This window comes from Oratosquilla oratoria, chromosome 35 (genome assembly GCF_046742065.1).
Source record: "Oratosquilla oratoria isolate Oo_2021 chromosome 35, ASM4674206v1, whole genome shotgun sequence".
Taxonomy (NCBI): domain Eukaryota; kingdom Metazoa; phylum Arthropoda; class Malacostraca; order Stomatopoda; family Squillidae; genus Oratosquilla; species Oratosquilla oratoria.
The window spans coordinates 28,090,973-28,113,584 of record NC_134811.1 but is presented as its reverse complement, the minus strand read 5'-3'; the positions used below and the strand labels follow the sequence as shown (position 1 = coordinate 28,113,584).

Sequence of the window (22,612 nt, the reverse complement as noted above, 5' to 3'; positions counted from 1 at the left end):
AGTGTGGAAGGCAGAGGTGATAGGAGTGAATATGAGGGGGTGTCCTAGGACGAGATGGATGGATGGGGTGAAAGGGGCATTACAAAAGAGAGGAATGTCTGTGGAGGAAGGATGGGAGAGGACAGATGATACGGGTGAATGGAGAAGGGTTGTGTATGGATGATGCTGTGACGTATGAGGGGGAGTGGGTGGGGGATGGGGGGGTGAGGAAGTATGTATGAGAAAAATTTGACACAGCCTGAAGGGATTTCTCCCCATCTTCTCCTTTTCTGCATGAGGGGACGGAGAGGGGGAGTTGCCGAATTTATGAAGTGGCCTTGCTGTGAATGCTGTGTCTTGCGACACTGCTTCTGACCCAGGGCAGTGGATAAGATGCAGGGATGACCCGTCATCCAGGAGGTGCCAAGATAAGAGGAAGGGAGGAGGGTGGAGGGGAGTGGAATATATAGGAAATGGAATGGGTGGGAGTGGTTTCTATGCCTTTTTCTTTTTGGCTAACCCCCGTGTAAGGGGGAAAAAGTCTTTGGTATATGTATGTATGTATGTATGCTATGCTGAATTATTATTGTCAGGTCATCTGCATAATTGAATACTTTGGTGTTTTATTCTGGATCTGGTGTGGGAAGAACACCACTCAAGGAAAAAAATCATGCAATCAAAGGATAAATACAAAACTCCCATAGATATAAAACAAGTAATATCATGTTATGATGAACACATATTCACATTTTCATGTAAGGATAAATTAAAATCTGTGACTTCTTTGCTTTAAAAAAATGAACAACAAGATCTGTGGGCAAACCATTCATCCAGATGACAAAAGATTTGTTAAGTACTAAACAATTCTATTCAGCTGAGGGCCTGCCTTCATGCTGAAAGGGTTAAAGAAATCCAAGATGGAGCAAGCACCATCATCCCTTATGAAGTTGGTCCCTCTCTGTCTGAAAGATCTTTATGTAGATCCAGAGAAGATACTTGGTTATCCTTGTGTAGACTCCAGGGAAGCCTGGCCGACCACATCCATAGCCAAAGCTGATGACACCAACTTGTGTCCATCGCCTGTCCTTGCCTTCGACCACAATTGCTCCACCAGAGTCCCCCTGGTGACAAGAGGACTTCATTTTAAAGTGTAAGATATTGTAGATATAATAATAAAAATGAAGTATGAAGTATGATTGGTTACAAAATAGGACAAGGGAGTCATATGAGAGGTACAAAGAAAAGAAAAGAGAAGTAAAGCAAAAGGTAAAGGAGGCAAAGAGGAGAGCAGATGTGAGGTGGGGTAAGAGTATGACAGAAAATTTTGAAAGTAATAAAAAGATGTTTTGGAAAGAAATTAAGAGAGGAAGAGGAGGGGAATCAAGTAGAGAAGAAAAGGTAAAAGGTGCAGATGGAGAGATGATAATGGAAGAGAAGGCAGTAAGGGGAAGATGGGCAGAATATTTTAGGGAGTTGCTAAATGTGAAGGAGGATAGGGAGGAAAAGATAGTTGCAGTGGGAAATGCTAAGAAAATGACCGTGATGAGTGAGGAAAATGGAGGAGAAATAAGGAAGGATTAAGTGAAGGCAGTTGTTAAGATGATGAAAGCAGGTAAGGCACCTGGTCTGGATGGATGCCATGCAGAATGTCTAAAAAAAGGAGGTACAGTGATGGTGGACTGGCTGGTGAGGTTATCTAATGTTTGCTGGAGAGAGGGTAAAGTGCTGGAGGAGTGCCTGTATAGTTCCATTTTACAAGGGAAAAGGGGACAAGTGTGAATGTAGTAGTTTCAGAGGGATTAGCTTGTTAAGTGTAGTTGGGAAGGCTTATGGGAGGATCTTGATTGAGAGGATTAGGAGAGGAACAGAGGGAGTAATTGGTGAGGAACAGTGTGGATTTAGGACAGGTAGAGGTTGTGTAGATCAGATCTTTGTGGTAAGACAAATATGTGAGAAAGCTATAGGAAAGGGGAAGGATTGTTTTTTGGGCTTTTATGGATCTGGAAAAGGCTTATGATAGGGTAGACAGAAAGGCACTGTGGAAGGTTATGCAGATATATGGGATAGGAGGAAAGCTTCTAGGAACTGTCAAGAGTTTTTATAAGAGTAGTAGAGCTTGTGTCAGGATTAGAAATGGAGAGAGTGAGTGGTTTGAGGTAAAGGTGGGACTTCGTCAAGGATGTGTTATGTCGCCCTGGCTGTTCAACTTATACATGGATGGGGTAGTGCGAGAGGTAAATGCAAGGGTAGTGGGTCAGGGATTGGAGATGGTTAAAGAAAATGGAGAAAAGTGGGAGGTGAGCCAGCTGTTGTTTGCTGATGACACTGCACTTGTGGCAGGATCGGAGGAGGGATTGAGGAAGCTGGTGACAGAGTTTGGGAGAGTATGTGATAGAAGAAAGCTAAAGATAAATGTGGGTAAAAGTAAGGTGATGAGATGTACAAGGGGTGAAAGTGGCAGTAGACTGGAAGTGAGCATTAAGGGAGAGCGACTGGAGGAAGTGGATAGTTTTAGATACTTGGGTGCAAATGTGGCAGGAAAAGGTGGAGTGAAGGTGGAGGTAGAATGTAGATTGAGAGAAGCGAGTAAATGCCTTGGTGGACTGAAGAGTGTAATGAGGAATAAACATTTGGGAATGGATGCTAAGAGGAGACTGTATGAAGGAGTGATTGTGCCAACAGCACTGTATGGGGCAGAAACATGGAACATAAGAGAGGAAGAGAGAAGGAGTTTGAATGTGTTTGAGATGAGGTGTCTGAGAAGTATGATGGGGGTTACTAGGCTAGATAGAGTGAGAAATGAGGAGGTGAGGAGGAGAACGGGGGTGGAAAGGGAGTTGGGAGATAGGGTTGATGAAAGAGTATTAGGATGGTTTGGGCACATGGAAAGAATGAGTGAAGAAAGACTAGTAAAAGAGGTATGGAAGGCAGATGTGGAGGGAGTGAACATGAGGGGACATCCTAGGATGAGGTGGATGGATGGGGTGAAGGGGGCTTTCAGGAAGAGGGGAATGTCTGTTGAGGAAGGACGGGAGAGGACAGAAGACAGGGGTGAATGGAGAATGGTTGTATATGGATGATGTTGTGATGCATGAGGTGGAATGGGCGGGGGGATGGGGGGTGAGGTAGTATGTGTGAGCAAATTTTGACACAGCCCGAAGGGATTTCTCCCCATCTTCTCCTTTTATGCATGGGGGGACGGAGAGGGGGGGTCGCCGATTTAATGAAGCGGCCTTGCTGTGGATGTGCTGTGTCTTGCGACACTGCTTCTGACCCAGGGCAGTGGACAAGGTGCAGGGATGACCCATCATCCAGGAGGTGCTAAGATAAGAGGGAGGGTGGAGGGGTGTGGAGTGTATTCAGGGATGGAATGGGTGGGAATGATTTTATGCCTTTTCCTTTTTGGCTACCTCCCTTGTAAGGGGGAAAAAGCCTTGGTATATGTATGTATGAAGTATGAGATAAAAGTAAGAGTGAAAATAAAGCTAGTACAGCCTGAAGAGGAAGAAAAGCAGAAAGAATCTCATACATGATAATAAGATATTATGCAGACAGCTGGGTAACTCCCCTCCAACTCCTACATCAACATGTCTCCACAGCACTCCTTTTCTGGAAAATATCAGTTTACAGATTTTATTCTATGATCTAATTCACAAATATGATAGGAAAGATACTGAAAATGTGCTGCAGGTGCTTAAAGAAATAAAATTACTATACAGGCCATATGGATTCAGTTCAAAAGGAAAATATGGATTCAGAAACTCCAATGTCTTAGTGATCATTTGCATACTGCAGGAGAGACAAGTAGGTTGGCTTATGTACTGTTCTTGGGTTTAGAAATAAGCTTTCAATGAGTGTGACATCATGGTTACTACATTGAAATAGAAGAAAGACTTCCTAATGAGAAGAGAGATAATGACAATGATTTAGGTAAAATACCTGTGTTGGATAGAAGAGGCAAGTGAAGTATCACAGGGGGCATTAAGACTTTACATACCAATGATTCTGGGGTTGGGGGGATACACAATAATAAAACACATTGTGGATGATGCTAAAATAACTAAACAAGCCAAGAATAAAAAGACCTTTGCAGGTTAACATAAGAAATAAATAAAGAGTCAGAGGATGGCATACATACCAATTGGTCTTTTCTCCCTTTTAAGGTAGTGGCAAGGTAAAAATATTCATGAACCTAACACTCATTCCACATCCATCCAGAACCTATTCATTGTCTCTCCCTTCTTAGAACTTTATGGACAAAGGATCATCCCTATCCCCTGTGGCACCACTCATGTTAAAGGCAATGTAGCGAGACCATGTCTCCACAGCATGGCCCAACAGCCAGAACAGCCTTTGCTTAATCATGTGTTAACCTCCCCCTCATCCACTCAAAAACTAGAGGACTACTGGCACAATTTACCGACTGAAATGCTGGTGGTCCCAAAAGATGGACATCAGAGGGAATCATCTACCTGCCTCCCATCTTTAAAATCCATCAATATCTTCACTTGCATATAGAGATGCAACCCAAAGAGTTGGCACTCAATCACCAGACCAGATTCAAGGGGGGGGAGAAAGAAAAGGAGGGAGAGGGAGGAGGGAAAATGTGAAGGAGAGAAAGGAGGGGGAGGGGGAGAACAGGGGGAGGATGAGGTAGGAAGAGGAGAGGAGGGAAAGAAGGGGATAGGATAGAACAGGAAGAGAGAAGGAGGAGAGGAAAGGAGAAGATGGGAGGGCAAGGGTCATCAAGAGAGGGGAAGGGAAAGGAAGGGAGGGTAAGGAAAATGGAAGGGAGAAGAATGAGGGTAGAGAGAAAAAGTGAAGGGGCCAGATGTTTAGGAAAGGGAAGGTCTTGATGCAATGGGAAGGTTAGTGACCACCAGGGACTAATGGAGGTGGTCCTGCAAGATATACATCAGAGAGAAACCTCTTCCTGTTGCTCATCTTCAAAACCTATAAGTATCCCCACCTCCACCTGGAGGTGAAGCTGCCACTTTGTCTTCTTTATCTGTACTCATGGAGACTTAATATGATTTGCAAGCATAAATCTTGGACACAGCATGCATCTATTCATCAAAATCCATTTCAATTATTGTTCCTGGGGTACAAGAGGTGATTAACCATGGTGAGTAACTCACCTTGCAGGAGTCGTAGGGTTTGACACCATGCTCAGGGTGGAGGGTGCAAAGCATGCGCTCTGTTACTGGGATAATGTGAGAATAGTAGTCACGGCATTTGGCCAGCGGGATGAAAGGCAATGTTACCTGAAAATAAATTGTTTCCAATTAGGGGTTTTTGCTCTTGTCTTCCTATACATAGACAGAATAACTATGGACAACAAAAACCATTTAAATCTAAAATAAAATCAACCATTTACTCTGGAGATCCAGACAAGGTTTAATCAATTAAATTCTACTGCCCTTAACCAAAGACGAAACTATGATATGGTCACCAGATTTGAATGAATCAGTCCTAACTACCATGCTGCACTATAGATATCTTATCATGGCAGATAAACAATCATTTCATTTACTTTGGGATTGGGATAAATATCGGGGGAGGGGGAGGGGGATGAAGAACTTCACATCCCCAGATGCCCTAATGCCTAGCCTGAATGTGGTCAGAACATAATAATGGAGGAGACTGCAAGAGACCATAAGGCATACACTAGGCAGTTCCATGTCCCTTACCACCTGTCATCCCAATCCATAAAGTTATCTAATCTTCTCTTAATTCAACCAATTGTTTTGGTACTCACTACAAAGTTACTAAGTCTATTACATTCATTAACCACTGTTGGTAAACCAGTTCTTGCCTATTTCTTTCTTAAACCTAAATTTGTCTACTTTAAATCTATTACTGCGAGTCCTGCCCTGCTACCTTAATATGATGACCTTGCCTGCATCACCCTTTTTAAGTCCTTGACCTATTTGAATACCTCTATTAGATCATCCTGCACTCTTTATCTTTTCAGAGAGTGCAAGTTAAGGTGTCTAGGCCAGTCTTTGTATGGTTGGTAACTTTCTAAACCCTTGTATAATTTTGGTCATTCTTCTCTATAGTGGTTCTAGTGAATTAATATCCATTCTATAGGATGGAGACCAATACTATGCTGCATAGTCAAGGATGGGTACTATTGCCAGATAGAGTTTAATGATTACCTCTGCACCTTTGTTTGTAACTGTTCTAGCAATTCCAAATGCCCTGTTAGCCCTATTCCTGGCTTATCAAACCAAGATCTGACCTAAAAAATTTAATATTTCTTTTTCCATCTTTGCCATGACAAATTCTGGACAGCAAGCTTCAGTTTGTATGGAATAAATATTAGCCCATATATCTTCTTTCTATATCATACCTGCTGTAGGAGAGCTGACGGTAATCCATCCTCCTTCACAAGCCCCCATCCCATCACCACACCCTCATAGTGCAGCTGGACCACCTCATGTGGTTCTTCCTCATTGATTCCCTCTGTGACAAAGGTGGCTGTAGATTCTGAAGTGGTATGGGTGACATTTTTGCCCTCCTGAGGCGGGACAGGGGTGACAGAGGGAGTGCCTCTTGCTGGTGAGGCACTTGTGGTAAAATTTTCTTTGGCAGTTGGAAAAGGATTGACCATGACATTGTTGCCCTGAGGAGGCAGGTTGATTATGGTGGTGTTGTCTAAGGAAGGAGTGCTGGTTGTGGTATTGTCCATGGAAAGAATGCTGGTTGTGGTGTCCTCTGGGAAAGGATTAGGTGTAGTGCTGTCACCCTTGAAAGTGGGTGTGATACCACTGCTATCAAGAGACAGGGGGATTACTATTGTGTTGTCCAAAGGAAGTAGGGTGTTTGCAATGGTGGTGTTCTTTGAGGTCTGGCTGGTTGTGGTGTTCTCCAAAAGAAGAGGTCTGACTGTGGTGCTTCTATTCTTGGGAGGAAAGAAGATTGTGGTGATGTTCTCTACGGGTGGGGGAGTGGCTGCAGAATCAGTGTCATTACTCCTAGGACGGTGTGTAGCTGTGTCATCAGTTATATTGCTCTTATGGGGGTTTATCATGGTATCCTTGGGTGAAGCAGTGGACTGTGACATGTCAGGAACATCCAAGGTACTGGTAGTTGTAGCATCAATGATCCCCATGGCAGAGCCATCAATGCCAGTGCTCACTGAGGTGGTGTTAGGTGGAAAGGTGGTGGGTGGGGAGGTGGTGGTAGATGGAAAGGTGATGGTGAATGGGGAAGTGGTGGTGGGTAGGATATTGGTGGACGGGGAAGTGGTAGTGGGTAAGAAGTTGGTGGATGGGGAAGTGGTGGTGGGTGGGGAAGTGGTAGTGGGTAGGAAGTTGGTGGATGGAGAAGTAGTAGTGGGTAGGGTGATGATAGTTGGGGAAGAGGTAGAAATAATAGCAATTGAAGAGCTGGAGTATATGAAGAAAGGGGAGGTGGAATTTACTGTGGAATAAGTGAAAGATAAGGAAAGAGATGGAAACTTTGTGGTGGGAGGGATGTCTGTGGTTGGAGGGAAACCAGTGGAAGGAGAAGAGCTGATGGCAGGAGGGGAGTCTGTGGCAGGAGGGGAGTCTGTGGCAGGAAGGGAGTCTGTGGTAGGAAGGGAGTCTGTGGCAGGAGGGGAGTCTGTGGCAGGAGGGGAGTCTGTGGCAGGAGGAAAGTCTGTGGCAGGAGGGGAGTCTGTGGCAGGAGGGGAGTCTGTGGCAGGAGGGGAGTCTGTGGCAGGAGGGGAGTCTGTGGCAGGAGGGGAGTCTGTGGCAGGAGGCGAGTCTGTGGCAATAGGGGAGTGTGTGGCAATAGGGTAGTCTGTGGCAATAGGGGAGTCTGTGGCAATAGGGTAGTCTGTGGCAATAGGGGAGTCTGTGGCAATAGGGGAGTCTGTGGCAGGAGGGGAGTCTGTGGCAGGAGGGGAGTCTGTGGCAGGAGGGGAGTCTGTGGCAGGAGGGGAGTCTGTGGCAGGAGGGGAGTCTGTGGCAGGAGGGGAGTCTGTGGCAGGAGGGGAGTCTGTGGTAGGAGGGGAGTCTGTGGTAGGAGGGGAGTCTGTGGTAGGAGGGGAGTCTGTGGTAGGAGGGGAGTCTGTGGCAGGAGGGAAGTTAATGTTGAAAGAGGAGTCAGTGATAGGAGAAGAGTTGATGAGGACAGAAAAAAGAGTGGAGGAAGAGGGAGTAGTGATGGAAGAAAAGGCAAAACTGGGCGAATGGGAGGTGTTGAAAGAATGAGTGGTGTTGGGGAAATCAATAGCTTTCAAAGTAGAGGAGACAGTAGTAATATTTGAAGTGTTGAGAGAAGAGGTATCAGAGGTGGTATTAGTACTGCTGAGGAACAGAGACCTGGCAACTGCAATGGGAGCTTTAAGGAAAGGGACAGCTCTGGACAAAGTGCTGTCATCACTTGTAGCAATGCCAACAGTTGTAGTGACATCATCAGCCTTAACAGCACTTTCATCTTCTACTGTCAGGTGATCATCCCAGTCCTCTGTATAAGAAGGAAGATCACTGTCAAAATAAAAAATATATCAATCTTGTTATAACTGGTCTTTCATGCAATTAACAGATGATGTTAAGCTGCCAAATCCCAGATTTGTTTCCTTTTTTCTTTATCTTATGACATTCATGGCATGTTGTTAATATTGCCTTACATGATGAAATAAACCTTATCTAGAACTACAGTACTATTAATTGATGACATGGGTTTCTTAAAGTCATTGTAAGATTACTTCAGTTTACAAAGGAATGTCATTCAATCAACACCACCACCAACAGCAGCAGCAGCACCAACACCGATGGAATGATTTTTTTTTTTATTATATTTGTGTGTGTTCTTTGATTCATCTACCACACTTATATTGGGAAAAGGTCCTTTGATATATAAATGCATATTATGCACTGACATTTCAAACCATTCCAATGTTTCATTACTTGTTTTTTTCTGCAAATATGATTTCATGGGAAAATAAATTCAAATACACACCTCTTCTCCTTACCCCTACCTGGAGGTATGGACCCAAGGAGAAGGTATTTGGGTTTTAAAACATAACGAGAGCCACACTAATAATTATAGACCAATGGCACAGCCATGGGAGTTGGGGGAGGTGCTCTTCTTATGTTAAAGGGTGGAGAAAAGATTGTTGAAAATTATAAGAGATCTTGAACCCTGTTGAGAAACTGAATGCAAGCCCTAAAAGAAATGAGGGTGTTGATGGTATTTGCCTTCCAGAACCACCATGTGCAGGTTTCCATTGTTGGTCCCTGTAATAAGTGATGAGCTTCACAAGTAGCGATAATACTTGTACAACAATAATCTCCAGTGTGCCTTCTTTCATCTGATTCATTTAACCACATACCAACCCATCTGCACATACCAAACACACAAAAAACACAATACAAGAATTTAAGAACAAACTTGATCTTACGAGATACAAAAACAGGTCATCACGAGCATAGCTCCCCTCCCCGTATAATACAATTAGGTAAATACATGCACACACCAAAGTCCCTTTCCCCTTAAAAATAGGGGCTGGCCAGGTCAAAGAACATACCCACATCAAAAGCAATGTATACCATATACCACTTCTCTGATCTCAGTACCTCAGGGATGAGAAATTTCCTTCCCCCACCAATTTCACAAGCAAGGTCAACAGGACATAACAAAAAACTACACCTGCTACATACTATGCAAAAATCTATAACAACCACACAACAAACACACACCTATACCAAACAGAACATACACACTTGTAACTAAAACTCTTCAAGAGAGACAGCCAAACTCAATACTCCAACAACATCCTCAAGAAGCCCCAACAGAAAAAATACTCCCACACTAGATAATAATCAAAATGGCATAAAAAAAAGTATTAACACACAATAGCCTGGCCACAGATTCAAACTGACACAGATGCAAACACCACACAGAGGATGGAGAATAACTCATACTACAAAGCCCCACACACAAATCAGACAACACCACCATTTATCTTTACTGAGTAGCTTATGGTCCTGCCTGGAGGCTATTGCCGGCTACCTGAAGAATGATGGTCTTCTGTAAGAGAGACCAGGGACAAAGAACTGACTGACCTCACCACACTGCTTGGGTCAAAAGCAATGCAGTAATGCACAGCTCTTCAACTTGTATGATGTAAATTCACTTTGAGATCAAATGCAATGTATCAAATAAGAATATAATTATATAAATAGAGTTCAGGCACCTATGAATTTTATGCCTTATGACAGCAAAATTATTTCTGTTGTCATTTGTACATACCTGAATTTGGGAGACAGATGGGGCGAACAGCATAACTGAAGACAATAGGTTCATCCAGCCGCAGGAGAGCCAGGTCATTGTGAAACCCTTGTGCCTGCTGAAGAATTAAGGAATATACTAATTTTCAATGGCTCTAACAAGAAAAGCAGAAATGAAAAGAAATTGCTTCTTTTTTATTTATTTTTTGGCTATTTGGTGTGGGCATTTTTTATTCTTATTTCTGAGATCAGTCTTCCTGTTAATCTGTATATGAAGAATAGTAGGGAGATCAGTTTATAAGATGCCAGGTGGTTCTGGTGGTTTGGATGGGGATTACACATTTTCTCTTCCAGATTGCTGGAATTCTGTCGAACTTCCAGGAGTGGTTGGAGGTATCTGCAGAGGCACTTATTGCTTTTGGGCAAAGATGTTTTGGAATAATGTTTGAGATCTTGTTTGGATCTTGTTTGGATCTTCTACATAGGAAATTTTCAATTTCTCTATTGTATTTTCTACATTTTTGCTGGAGAACAGGAGGTGGCATCAGTTTTTAATTTTATCTTGTGTATCTTTTTGGTTATCTTCCCATTTCTTTGGAGTTGTGGGTATGAAAAAAAAAGAGAGAGAAAACAAATGGGTGTTCAATAGGTTGGGAATGGGTGAAGGGTGGGTGCGTCCCTTGGCTGTCCACTTCCCTTAGGGATATTGGCTGCATGTTATTGTAGGGTTAAAAGCTGCTCAGTAGCATGCACTTGATACTTTAGGAAGCCCCTACAGACCAGAGCAACACATTATTATGTCTGTGATAGAGGAAATCTCTATTCATAGAGAAATGACGATACTTTATTATACTGCAACTGTCCCTCCATTATGCTGTCCCCCCACTTTTGATACTGTCCTGTACCACTTCTCTGAATATTCATTTCCTTTTTTTTTTTTTTTTGCCAAACCCTGTGGCGAGGGAAAAGAATACTGCCACCAAAGGTTCCCATTTGAGTCATAAAAGGTGACAAAAATGGGACAAGGATAGGACTAAGTATCCTTTTCTCTTTAGCCCCAAAGGGGACATTCCTAAAAAAGCAAAGGCATGGGAGGTTTCCAACCAGAACCCAAAGGTTTGGGTCTTTTAATGTGTGTGGATGTGGTGCAGATGAGAGTAAAAGGGAAGAGATAGGCAGTATGTTTGTGAGAAGAAAGTTGGATGTTATGGCATTGAGTGAAACTAAGTTGAAAGGAAAGGGTGAGTTTGAGTTTGGGAGTGTAGCTGGGATGAGTGAAGAGAGGACAAGGGAGAGAAAGGATGGCTATACTAGTAAATGAAGAGGTAGGTAAATGTGTGGTGGAGTGGAAGGAGGTCTCTTCAAGGTTAATATGGATGAAGGTGAAACTGAGAAGGGAGATGTGGGTTTCTGTAAGTGTATATGGGCCTGGTAGTGAGAAGAGTGTAGAGGAAAGGGAGGCTTTTGGACAGATTTAAACAAGTGCATAGAGGGTTTAGGAAGATATGTAAATGTAGTGGTATTGGGAGATTGTAATGCTAGGGTAGGAAATAACCAATAGATGGAGTGTGAGTTCCAGGAAAAAAATCATAGTGGAGAGTGGATGGTGGAGATGTGTCTAGAGAGTTGATGATAGCAAATACAGTGTTTAGGAAGAAAGTCAAACATAAGTACACATGGGCGAGGGTGGTAGAGGGAAGGGTGGTAGATAGGGCATTAATTGATTACATAGCGGTAACCACGAGAATAGTAGGAAGATTTTTGAATGTACATGTTCTAAGGGGAGAGAGTGGTGGAATTAGATCATTTTTTGGAAGGTAAGTTGAGAGATGGTGAAAGAGGAAAAGGACAGAAGGTAGGGAGGTGCTTAGAGTAAACTGCTTAAATGAGAAAGAAAAGGAGAAGGAGTACAAGAAGAAGCTGAGAGAGGAGTGGGAGGGAGTGAAGGATAGTGTAGAACTAGGGTGGAGACAGAATGGGGATGTTTCAAGGGAGTCACAAGGTGTGCAAAGTTGGTGTGTGGAACAAGGAGGACTGGGGGAAATAGAAGGAAAGGTAGTGAGTGGTGGGATGAGGAAGCAAAGGTTGTAGAAGAGAAGAAATGAGCATTAACAGAGTGGTTACAAAATAGGACAAGAGAATCATATGAGATACAAAGAAAAGAGAAGTAAAGCATAAAATAAAGGAGTCAAAAAGGAGAGATGTGAAATGGGGCAAGAACATGACAGAAAAATTTGAAAGTGATAAAAAGATGTTTTGGAAAGAAATTAAGAGAGGAAGAGGAGGCATATCAAGTAGAGAAGAAACTGTAAAAGGTGCAGACGGAGAGATAATAATGGAAGAGACAGCAGTATGAGGAAGATGGGCAGAGTATTTTAGGGGGTTGCTAAATGTGAAGGAGGATAGGGAGGGAAAGGTAGATGCAGTGGGAAGTGCTAAGAAAATGACAGTAATGAGTGAGGAAAATGGAGGAGAAATAAGGAAAGATGAGGTGAAAGCAGTTATTAAAATGATGAGAGCAGGTAAGGCATCTGGGTTGGATGGGTGCCATGCAGTGTCTAGAAAAGGGAGGTACAATGATGGTGGACTGGCTAGTGAGGTTGTTTAATGTTTGTTAAGAAGAGGGTAGAGTGCCACAGGACTGGAGGAGTGCCTGTATAGTTCCACTTTACAAGGGAAAAGGGGACAAGTGTGAGTGTGGTAGTTTCAGAAGGATCAGTCTGTTGAGTGTAGTTGGGAAGGAGGATTTTGATTGAGAAGATTAGGAGAGGAATAGAGGAAGTAATTGGTGAGGAACAGTGTGGGTTTAGTACAGCTAGGGGCTGCATGGATCAGATTTTTGTAGCAAGGCAGATATGTGAGGAAGCTTTAGGAAAATGTAAAGTTGTTTTTTGGGTCTTTATGGATTTGGAAAAGGCTTATGAAAGGGTAGACAGGGAGGCACTGTGGGAGATATTGCAGATATATGGGATAGGAGGAAAGCTGTTAAGAGCAGTCAAGAGTTTTTATGAGAATAGTAGAGCCTGTGTTAGAATCAGAAATGGAGAGAGTTAGTGGTTTGAAGTAAAGGTAGGACTTCACCAGGGATGTGTTATGTCACCTTGGCTATTCAATTTATACATGGATAGGGTGGTGTTTGAGGTAAATGCATGGGTAATAGGATGGGAATTGGAGATGGCTACAGAAAATGGAGAAAAATGGGAGATAAGCCAGTTGTTGTTTGCTGACAATACTGTGCTTGCAGCAGAATCAGGGAAGGGATTAAGGAAGTTAGTGACAGAGTTTGGGAAGGTGTGCAAAAGAAGTTGAAGATAAATGTGGGTAAAAGTAATGTGATGAGATAATCAAGGGTAGAATGTGGCAGCAAACTGGAAGTAAGTATTAAGGGAGAGAGATTGGAGGAAGTGGATAGCTTCAGATACGTGGGTGTGAATGTGATGGGAAAGAGAGGAATGGAGGTAGAATGTAGATTGAGAGAAGCAAGTAAATCCCTTGGGGGATTAAAAAGTGTAATGAGAAATAGAGATTTGGGAGTGGATGCTAACAGGAGAATGTATGAAGGAATGATTGTGCTCACAGCATTGTATGGGGGCAGAAACATGGTACATAAGAGAGGAAGAGAGGAGTTTGAATGTGTTTGAGATGAGGTGTCTGAGAAGTATGATAGGGTTGATGAAAAAGTATTGGGAAGGTTTGGACACATGGAAATAATGAATGAAGAAATATTAGTAGAAGAGGTGTGGAAGGCAGAGGTGGAAAGAGTAAACATGAGGGGGCGACCAAAGATGAGATGGATGGATGGGGTAAAAGTGGCACTGGGAAAGAGGGCAATGTCTGTTGAAGAAGGAAGTGAGAAGACAGAAGATAAGGGTGAGTGGAGAATGGTTATGTATGGATGATGCTGTGGTGCATGGGAGTGGGTAGGGGATGGGGGAGTGAGGGAGTATGTGTGAATGATATTTTGATGCAGCACAAAGAGATTTTTCAGTCTTCTCTTTTTCTGTATTGGGGGACAGAGAGGGGATTGTTGCCGATTAAATGTAGTGGCCTTGCTGAGGATGTGCTGTGTCTTGCTACATTGCCTCTGACCCAGGGCAATAGACAAGATGCAGGGATGACCTATCAACCAGGAGGAGCCAAAAATAAGAGGGATGGAGGTGAATGGGAATGGGGTATGTGGGGATGAAATGGGTGGGAGTGAATTTTATGCCTTTGTTTTTTTGGGTACCTCCCTTGTAAGGGGGTAACAGCCATTGATATCTGAATGTATGTGTGCATGCTTGATAATGGTATCAATGATACTGCGCTACTGCTTTGGTGATGAGTTTTCTCCTTGGCTTGATACAACTGCTTGATAGATGAGGGATGGGTTAATTTTTTGAGTTTTTAATAGTTTTTATTATACTCCACATTTCTTTGTCCTTTTCCTACCTGTAGCTTTTGCGTTATTTTTCCAGTTTCTGTTCTTTGTTGTCTATCTATCTGTGATGTCTATTTAGGTGTTGAAGTAGTTCTTTCTCTTGTTCTGTGGGTTTCCTTTATCTCTTTTTTAGGAGTCATTATCTCAGGTGTATAGTTGGGGTATAGGAATATATTTCTGTGGCAGGAGGAAATGATTCTGCTACTATGATTCCCATGTGATCATAATAGGTGACAAAGTGGGACAGAGAGATGAGACTAGGTATCCTGCTCTCTCTATGATCATCCTATGAGAAGTCAAGGCATAAGAGGGTCTGGCTACCTCCCATACAAGGGGGAAGAGGCCCTTAGTATACAGATAGATGGATCTATGAATGGAAACTGAGTTACAGTAAAGGTTTCTTAGTTCTTTTCTACTTCCTCCCAGAAACACAAGATGTCAAAAAAGAAAAAAAAAAGAATCACCCCTCTCATCTCAATCTCAGCACCTTGTGGATGAAAGATTACCTTGCCCCTTACCACATTGCCTGAGTCAAAAATTATACAATGAGCCACAGCTCTTCCACACCAGGGCCAGACATCTACAGCTGGTTTACCCCCACAGCTTCAGCCTATGGCAACCATCCCTATCATCCACTCACCTATAGATATCTTATAAAATTAACTACCCGGTAAGGGAAATTAAAATTCTTTTCCCTTTTGACACTATCTATAAGAGGATAAGCCTCTGGCCTGGGCATTTGAGATGGTCCATGGATATTCCCCAATTCTTCTTAGGTATGTCTATGACCACACAGTGTAGTATAACACTCTTCTTACCTTGAATTCCTCATGAATGATGACATGAGTCACTTGTCGAATTTGTCGATAAGCCTCCCAGATCAGAGTGATGTCATGGGTGCCCAACCATACCTCCAAGTCTCGACGTTTTGCCCTGGTAAAGGTAAAGGTGAAAATGACTACAACAATACGGATGGAAACAAAGGTGCTTCATTTTAGTTGTCAACTTATCATTAAGCATTTAAACAAACCAAAAGAGTGACTACTATGATAATAAGTTTATTTGGCAATGAATCAAATACATAAAATGCAGATAATGAAAACAACAAAAAGTTTGAAAGAACAATTACAATTGCCGAGGATAACACAAAAAAGCATGTAGAAAATGGACAAAGAAATATTTCACATAAATACTTATTATAAACCACTGCCTAAATACCACATATCAAGCACAGAAAAGTATAGACATAGCAGTCAAACCTGAAACTTGTTTTACATTATGTCAACTTTCACATAATAAAGTTACTGATTACATACAATATCTTAAGCATGTTTCTTTATATCTTGTGGTGATATGAAATCCACATTTAGTAGTTGCCATGGGGGTATGAAGAGGGGAAGAGGGGAAGAGGGGAAGGGAGAGAAAGAACGAAAGGAGCGACTTGTGAAGAACTTACAATCGGGCACAATGGGCTGCCGTAAGGACAAACTGGGCATTGATGAGGGAAACTCCACAGAAGTGGCGCCGCTGTGGCCTGTAGACGAGCGCCCCCTGCCAGGGCCACTCGCCCGGCTGGGCCACCACGCCCCCGAGAATGCGGGCCGCAATGTTCTTGAGGCCGCACCCTATAACAAAAGAAAAAAAATTAATCAAATCTAATAATAATAATAATGATAACGAATAATTATATAATTATATAATAACAACAACAACAACAACAATCATGAAAATATAAAAGCAACAACAATCATGATAAAATATTATCAATAATAATAATAATGCTAATGATAACAATAATATTTTCAACTGTGTTATACCTTATAAGAACATTCTATTCACCTTATAGGCAAATGTGTTCGATTGTTGACCATAACGACATTCTTTATAGATCTGGTTAAGGAAAAAACAAGCAATTCTAATCAATCCAAATTTGACCGATGTAGCCATGATTCCGCGAGCGTAGCTGTTTTCCTGTGCATCACAATCACGTACACAAACATTAGAACACCCATATTAACTGCTTGTTAGCTTTATACGTGTAACGGATTACATAGGTCATCCATCTAATCCTGTTGCCTTCCGCAGTCTCTCTCCCCATGTGGCGACAGCCTCCCCCCTCAAAAAAGAGGGGGGGGGGGCCGCCGTTTGTTTTGCGGTGTTGAAGAAAATCCTAACTTATATCTGGGTATATTAGTTCTATCCTGATCTAAAAAAAAAGTCTAACCTACCCTCACCTAACGCCCCAGGGATCTCAAGAAATGTCACCGATATCGTGGAGACCACGGTGTGAGCTGGAGGGGAGAACAGAAGCGTGCTGGTCGCGCATTCGCTTAGCTGTGGATCCCAATCTCCGATTTCCAGCAGTGACAATTATCTAGCGGCCTAGCCCATCAGCCCTTAATGTGCATAGGTCAAAGGTCACGGCTTCGTACGCAGTTAAGTGCCTCCTGGCGTAGGCTTATCTTCACCTTGGCTATACGTGTCACACCTACGCGACTTACACGAGTTCGTTTGAGTAGAAACGACTTGGGTTGCAATATTTTATTTTTCGAATATCTAATTGTCAAATCTTTGTGTTATATAATGAGAAGTTGAATGACGAACTAAGAGATAGAGTATAAATCTAGACGAATATTATACTGTTCAATTGTCCTTACGGAAATCTTGATTACTGTAAGCGAAGCCTTCTTTCAAATTCATAGCATTTGATACAGCAGCTACAAATTCATTACTCGTCTTGTACAAGTTATAATTCAGGTGTATTTCATATATACATACGTGTGAATACTATTCTCTTTCATGATTATATCTAAGAATGAAGTTAAGGCTTCGAGTAAATCAAGTTATGGTAAAAGGAAATTTTATGCATGTTTTTGTTTGTATAATTAGTTCACAATTGAGACTTCTTTTGTATTAGATGTGTTGAACTCTAATGTTTTCCCCTCATTCATTTCTAGAATGTGTACTTTTAAAAGTGCTCCCATAGTTTCATAGTGATATTTTAAGGTCTGGCCTAACATCTGAGTGTGGCTTCCTTTCCTCAGCTCATGTTAGTTGGAAACTTGGAGCTGGGAAGCCCAGCAGGTGTGATAACAAAGTGACATAAGCCATGTCGTCTACAACAGACTCAAGAACGCATATTTGGCCGTCTGTTCCATAGATGTTGCTAGCGACGAACTATCGGTTAGACAATAATTGATACTTAGCAGAACATTTTACGCGACAGAAAAGGATGACACTCTTGATATTGACAAACGTAATTATTGTAGTCAGTATTAAGCTGCCATTACAGTGAAAACATCGATGAGATACTTACTCTATCCGCATTACCGCTGTAGTGTAATCCCGATAGGATTACATGCAGAAGCATCACCCCAGACTTCGACAGGGTAAAATTCATCATGTGGGCCATCCTGGGTTTACGATTCTTCATGACAATAAGCATAACCCTCATTCAGCCTAACCTAATCTTTATCCTACTATTGATTATCTTGAGTCGTGACCCATGCACACGATTACAATCATGTATGAGGCCCGTGCACGTCAGCTCGGTCTGTACAGACGACGACTTACAAATTGAGGCTTCGTGTTTGATTTTATTTCCGGTCAGGCCGCTGCGTTGCATCATAGTTCTCCACCTCTATAATTACCGTCGGGCTGATGGCAGTGATACCAACTGGATATCTCAAACTTTTCAGTTATTATTTTTACAGGTGACTTTGTTCGGTAAGGTTGGTATCAGTGACAGTCAAGGATTTAATTCAAACTCCAAATGACCAACACCGCATTTGTTACCGTTGGTATTTCCGAGTCATCAATAACCTTCATAGCCTCCGCACACAGCACCCTCTCACCCCTATCAATCATCTTTGTCCATTACCCCACCCCGTCGCCACTTGTATATGAAAAAATCTCTAGCATTTTATTTCCATCCAATCTGATTTGTCTTCACATGGGAAAATAAGCAAAGGACCAGTAGGAAAGAATAGGACGAAGAAATAATGTTAACAACCTCAAATCCTTTCCCTACAAAAGGGACTCCATGGAGATAGATAACGAACTTTTAATGTAACAATGATATAAACAAATGTTAATGCTTGGCAGTAATGAAACGTGGTTTCACCAAGGATAGAAGCGCTAGTAAACGAATCCACTACGACAATTTTATCTCGTTCTTACCGAAGGAGTCACGGATAGCCTGAGGGCAATCATAAGACAAACCAAAGTAATCCTTGTAACACCCATTTCTTACACAGTTCAGTCTGTCTTTCCAACAGGGTATCACGTCGTTACAGTCAAAAAACCTCACGATAGCTAGACTGAAATGATAATCACTAATCCAAGCACTGCTTCAACGAGCCCCGTTCGGAGTATTCTTCCTTATTCTACAAAGGATTATTTATAAAGGTCTGGTCACACGTTCACGAGTAACCTCGATTTTGCTGTTTTTGTTGTTGCTACGGTTTGTCATAGATACGTGCACATTTCCTTGATCAGAATGTGTTCAATTGATAACAACTATAGCTGTTATTGCATAAAAATGCGGGTTATAATAAGAATTTGGGAAAATATATCCAGTATCATATGACTTTATTCAGTGTATGGTATTATTAGTCCCTTGACTATTACTTTTTATTTTTTTATATTTCATATAACTTACTGGTATCTAACCAATGTAACCGTTTAAGTATATGCTGTGGTAATTTATTGTATGAAAACTGGTAGAAATACTCGTACACAACTTGTACATTGAAACGTCTTGCCTTGTCCACCAACAAAATATCACTGCAACAGAGCTGCATGACTTGTCATTATAATACATTTATGAGATACGAAGTGTCTGCCATGACTGTTGTTCCCAAACATCAGGCAGGCAAAACTATGTTACACGCGAGACAGTCTGTTGCAGATATGATTTGCGTCTGTATCTGCAACATCGGTGATGCACTTACACGTGGCCCAGTGCTTAACTGTCCACTTCGTCACCCTTCATGTAACCTAACAAGCTATCAAAGCTCAAACGATCTGGCCAAACCAACAGTAAACAACTCACCCAGCGCCTCGTAGTCGGTATCTCCACCCTCCTCCACCTCCACCTCCAGCCTCTGAGCGACCTCCACAGGTGAAAGTGCTTCCTCCTTATCTTCTTCCTGCTTCTCCGTTTGCGTCACCGTGTTGGGCACCCCTTGGGAATCGCCTCTCTTGCCTCCCAAGCTATGAAGGCGCATCATCACACGTGAGGCATAAGTATAGTTTCGATGCTGAAGAAGATCCTCTAAAGCCCTTGCAAGGAAAAGGGATTTTCCCTGTTCTTCTACCCCCATTCGGGTATCAGGGTCCCTCTTCAGATGATCAACGAGTGCTACTTCGTCTTCGAAGGGATTCGGTCGTACCGGGTTCTCCTTGTGACGACATTTAATTCCGTCCTCCGGGTGGACTGCGAGGTATCGTGTTCTATACTCTACCTCAGTTAGCAGAAGTGCCCACAAGGTTTGTGTTACCTCTGGTATACCATTCTCACGCCGTACCTCCTCCTCCTCCTTCCCAAATCCTAATTGTGTCACTTCTTCCGGAATAAAAAATAGAGTACTTTCGAGCTCGCTCTCTGACACTTCGAGAACGACCTCCTCACTGATGTCTTCCTGTACTTCGAAGGACAGGACCCGGTAAAATCCTGAACCATGGAAGGGCAAGGGTGAGGGCTCCGTCGCCTCCACTAGGAGTAGCAGAAGCGTCAGGAAAACTATCATCACTGCTACCTGTGCACTCCCGAGAACTATCGGCACCTAGATTAATTTTCTTACTGATGTCAACAATGTGACCCGAGCAAACAACTCCAATAAACACAACACACGCACAGACACCAGTCATATTGCAACACAAAACCTGACAGGTTTATTACCGTCCTGTCCATTATCCCCTTAAAAAACACAACCCTTCACTTAACCATGTCTACTTCCCGTTTGGCTTGATCCCTTAGGGCTTAGAGTGTGAGGACCGGGGTAGGAAGGTGTAGGTACCAACCTAGTAGTCAGCACAGGTCAAGTTCTGTGGTGATTGGCTGGGATGACGAACAAGACCAGGGATACCAACTAAAAAGGTAAACAGACTTTCAAGAATCATCACTTCCATATTAAAGAAATACTGTTGAGGAGGGAAAAAGAATATACAATTGTCACCCACACTTTAGAACTATGGGGAAATAAAAGTATGGTACAAAATAGTGATAGAAAATAAAAACAAATTAAGCAACAATAGCCCGTGTTAGCGCGCGGGAAAAACCCGAATCGACTTGTGCTTAGGGTAGGATACATTCCGCAATCGGCTACTGTCGTACAGAAAAGTAAAAAGATTAATTCGTATAAGAGAACATGTCTGTATGTGCACTGGTGAGAACATGCCATTAATTACACAAGTATAATAACTGTACTCAGAATACATACAGTTTTAGGTACGAATAAAAAGAACAGAGTAATAGGGATCAAACCTAATGCGCGCAACAGACACGAATGCAAACGCTTTTATTCTTACAGGTAGGATTTGCTACGATAAACTATACCAGGGGTACCAACTACAAAAAACGACTCTGGTAGAACCCACATAAACAATCCCGTACCATATTCTAAAAAAAAATATGTTCACTTTTTAGGAGAAAGACATTGTGGGATTGCCAGCGGTACTTTAACGGACAGCTTCTTTTCAACGATATGTGATCGAATACCATTTCGATACCAAAGCATTGTAGCATTATAACATACAGTCGAGCTTATTTTCACATCAATGTGTTCCAGTAAGAATATAAGCGTTTGCATTTGTGTCTAATTTTCTTGCGTGCTTTGGGCTTGATCTCTATATACCATGTCTTCATTCTCCACAGTTTTAAGGGGGCCGTCGCGCTCGAAAACGAACTTCGTCAATTATGATCGGAATTTCGCTAATTTTTAATATGTTATTTATACATATACTGAGATGTTCACCAGTCGAATTATGTTGATTAGATCTCTCTTGTTGTGCCTTTCTGCAGTGCATCTACGTTTAAATTTCCACCCTGTCCATAATTCTGCAGCTTCAGTTCTTTGCCTCTCCATGTTCACAGTCCAGGTCTTTAACCCGTAAAATACTAAATCACTGAGCAAATATAGTACTCCATTTTTTCTTTTATTTTCATTGATAGTTCCAAATGATTAGATTTCTATACCATAAACCTTGTTTATTTTTTCCCTTGTAATCCTCTTTGTTTACTTTTCACAACCTCCATCCCATGACACCATAATGCTTTAGCAAATTAATTGATAAACTTGTTTTAGTGGTCCTGTCTATTTCATGAAACGTGCGATGAGAAAGAAAAGACTGGAGGGTATCTGAAGGGATAGACACACACACACACACACACACACACACACACACACACACACACACACACACACACACACACACACACACACACACACACACACACACACACACACACACACACACACACACACATATATATATGTATATATATATATATATATATATATATATATATATATATATACATATATATATATATCACGACTCATCTATGGGCCAGACTAGTCGCGACACGACAGAAAAAAAAAAAAAATAAGGCTGTGTACAGTTCGGACGAATGACAGAGTTCAGGCAGGGTAGTTGAATTCTTTAAAATTAAACATGGGGCAGAAACATGGAACATAAGAGAGGAAGAGAGAAGGAGTTTGAATGTGTTTGAGATGAGGTGTCTGAGAAGTATGATGGGGGTTACGAGGCTAGATAGAGTGAGAAATGAGGAGGTGAGGAGAAGAACGGGGGTGCAAAGGGAGTTGGGAGATAGGGTTGATGAAAGAGTATTAGGATGGTTTGGGCACATGGAAAGAATGAGTGAAGAAAGATTGGTAAAAGAGGTATGGAAGGCAGATGTGGAGGGAGTGAACATGAGGGGACGTCCTAGAATAAGGTGGATGGATGGGGTGAAGGGGGCTTT

General features: G+C 42.2%; 1 protein-coding gene across 1 annotated transcript; it reads right to left on the bottom strand.

Annotated features, from left to right (window-relative positions):
• Positions 1-524: 524 nt before the first annotated feature.
• On the bottom strand, positions 525-20,643 carry LOC143018617 (uncharacterized). The gene is made up of 7 exons (XM_076174140.1): positions 19,679-20,643; positions 16,082-16,250; positions 15,444-15,558; positions 10,228-10,324; positions 6,335-8,439; positions 5,118-5,243; positions 525-1,100 (listed from the first exon to the last, which is right to left on the bottom strand). The coding sequence occupies exons 1-7, from the start codon at positions 20,373-20,375 to the stop codon at positions 912-914; spliced, it is 3,498 nt and encodes a 1,165-aa protein (XP_076030255.1). The 5' UTR covers positions 20,376-20,643; the 3' UTR covers positions 525-911.
• Between the last annotated feature and the right edge of the window lie 1,969 nt (positions 20,644-22,612).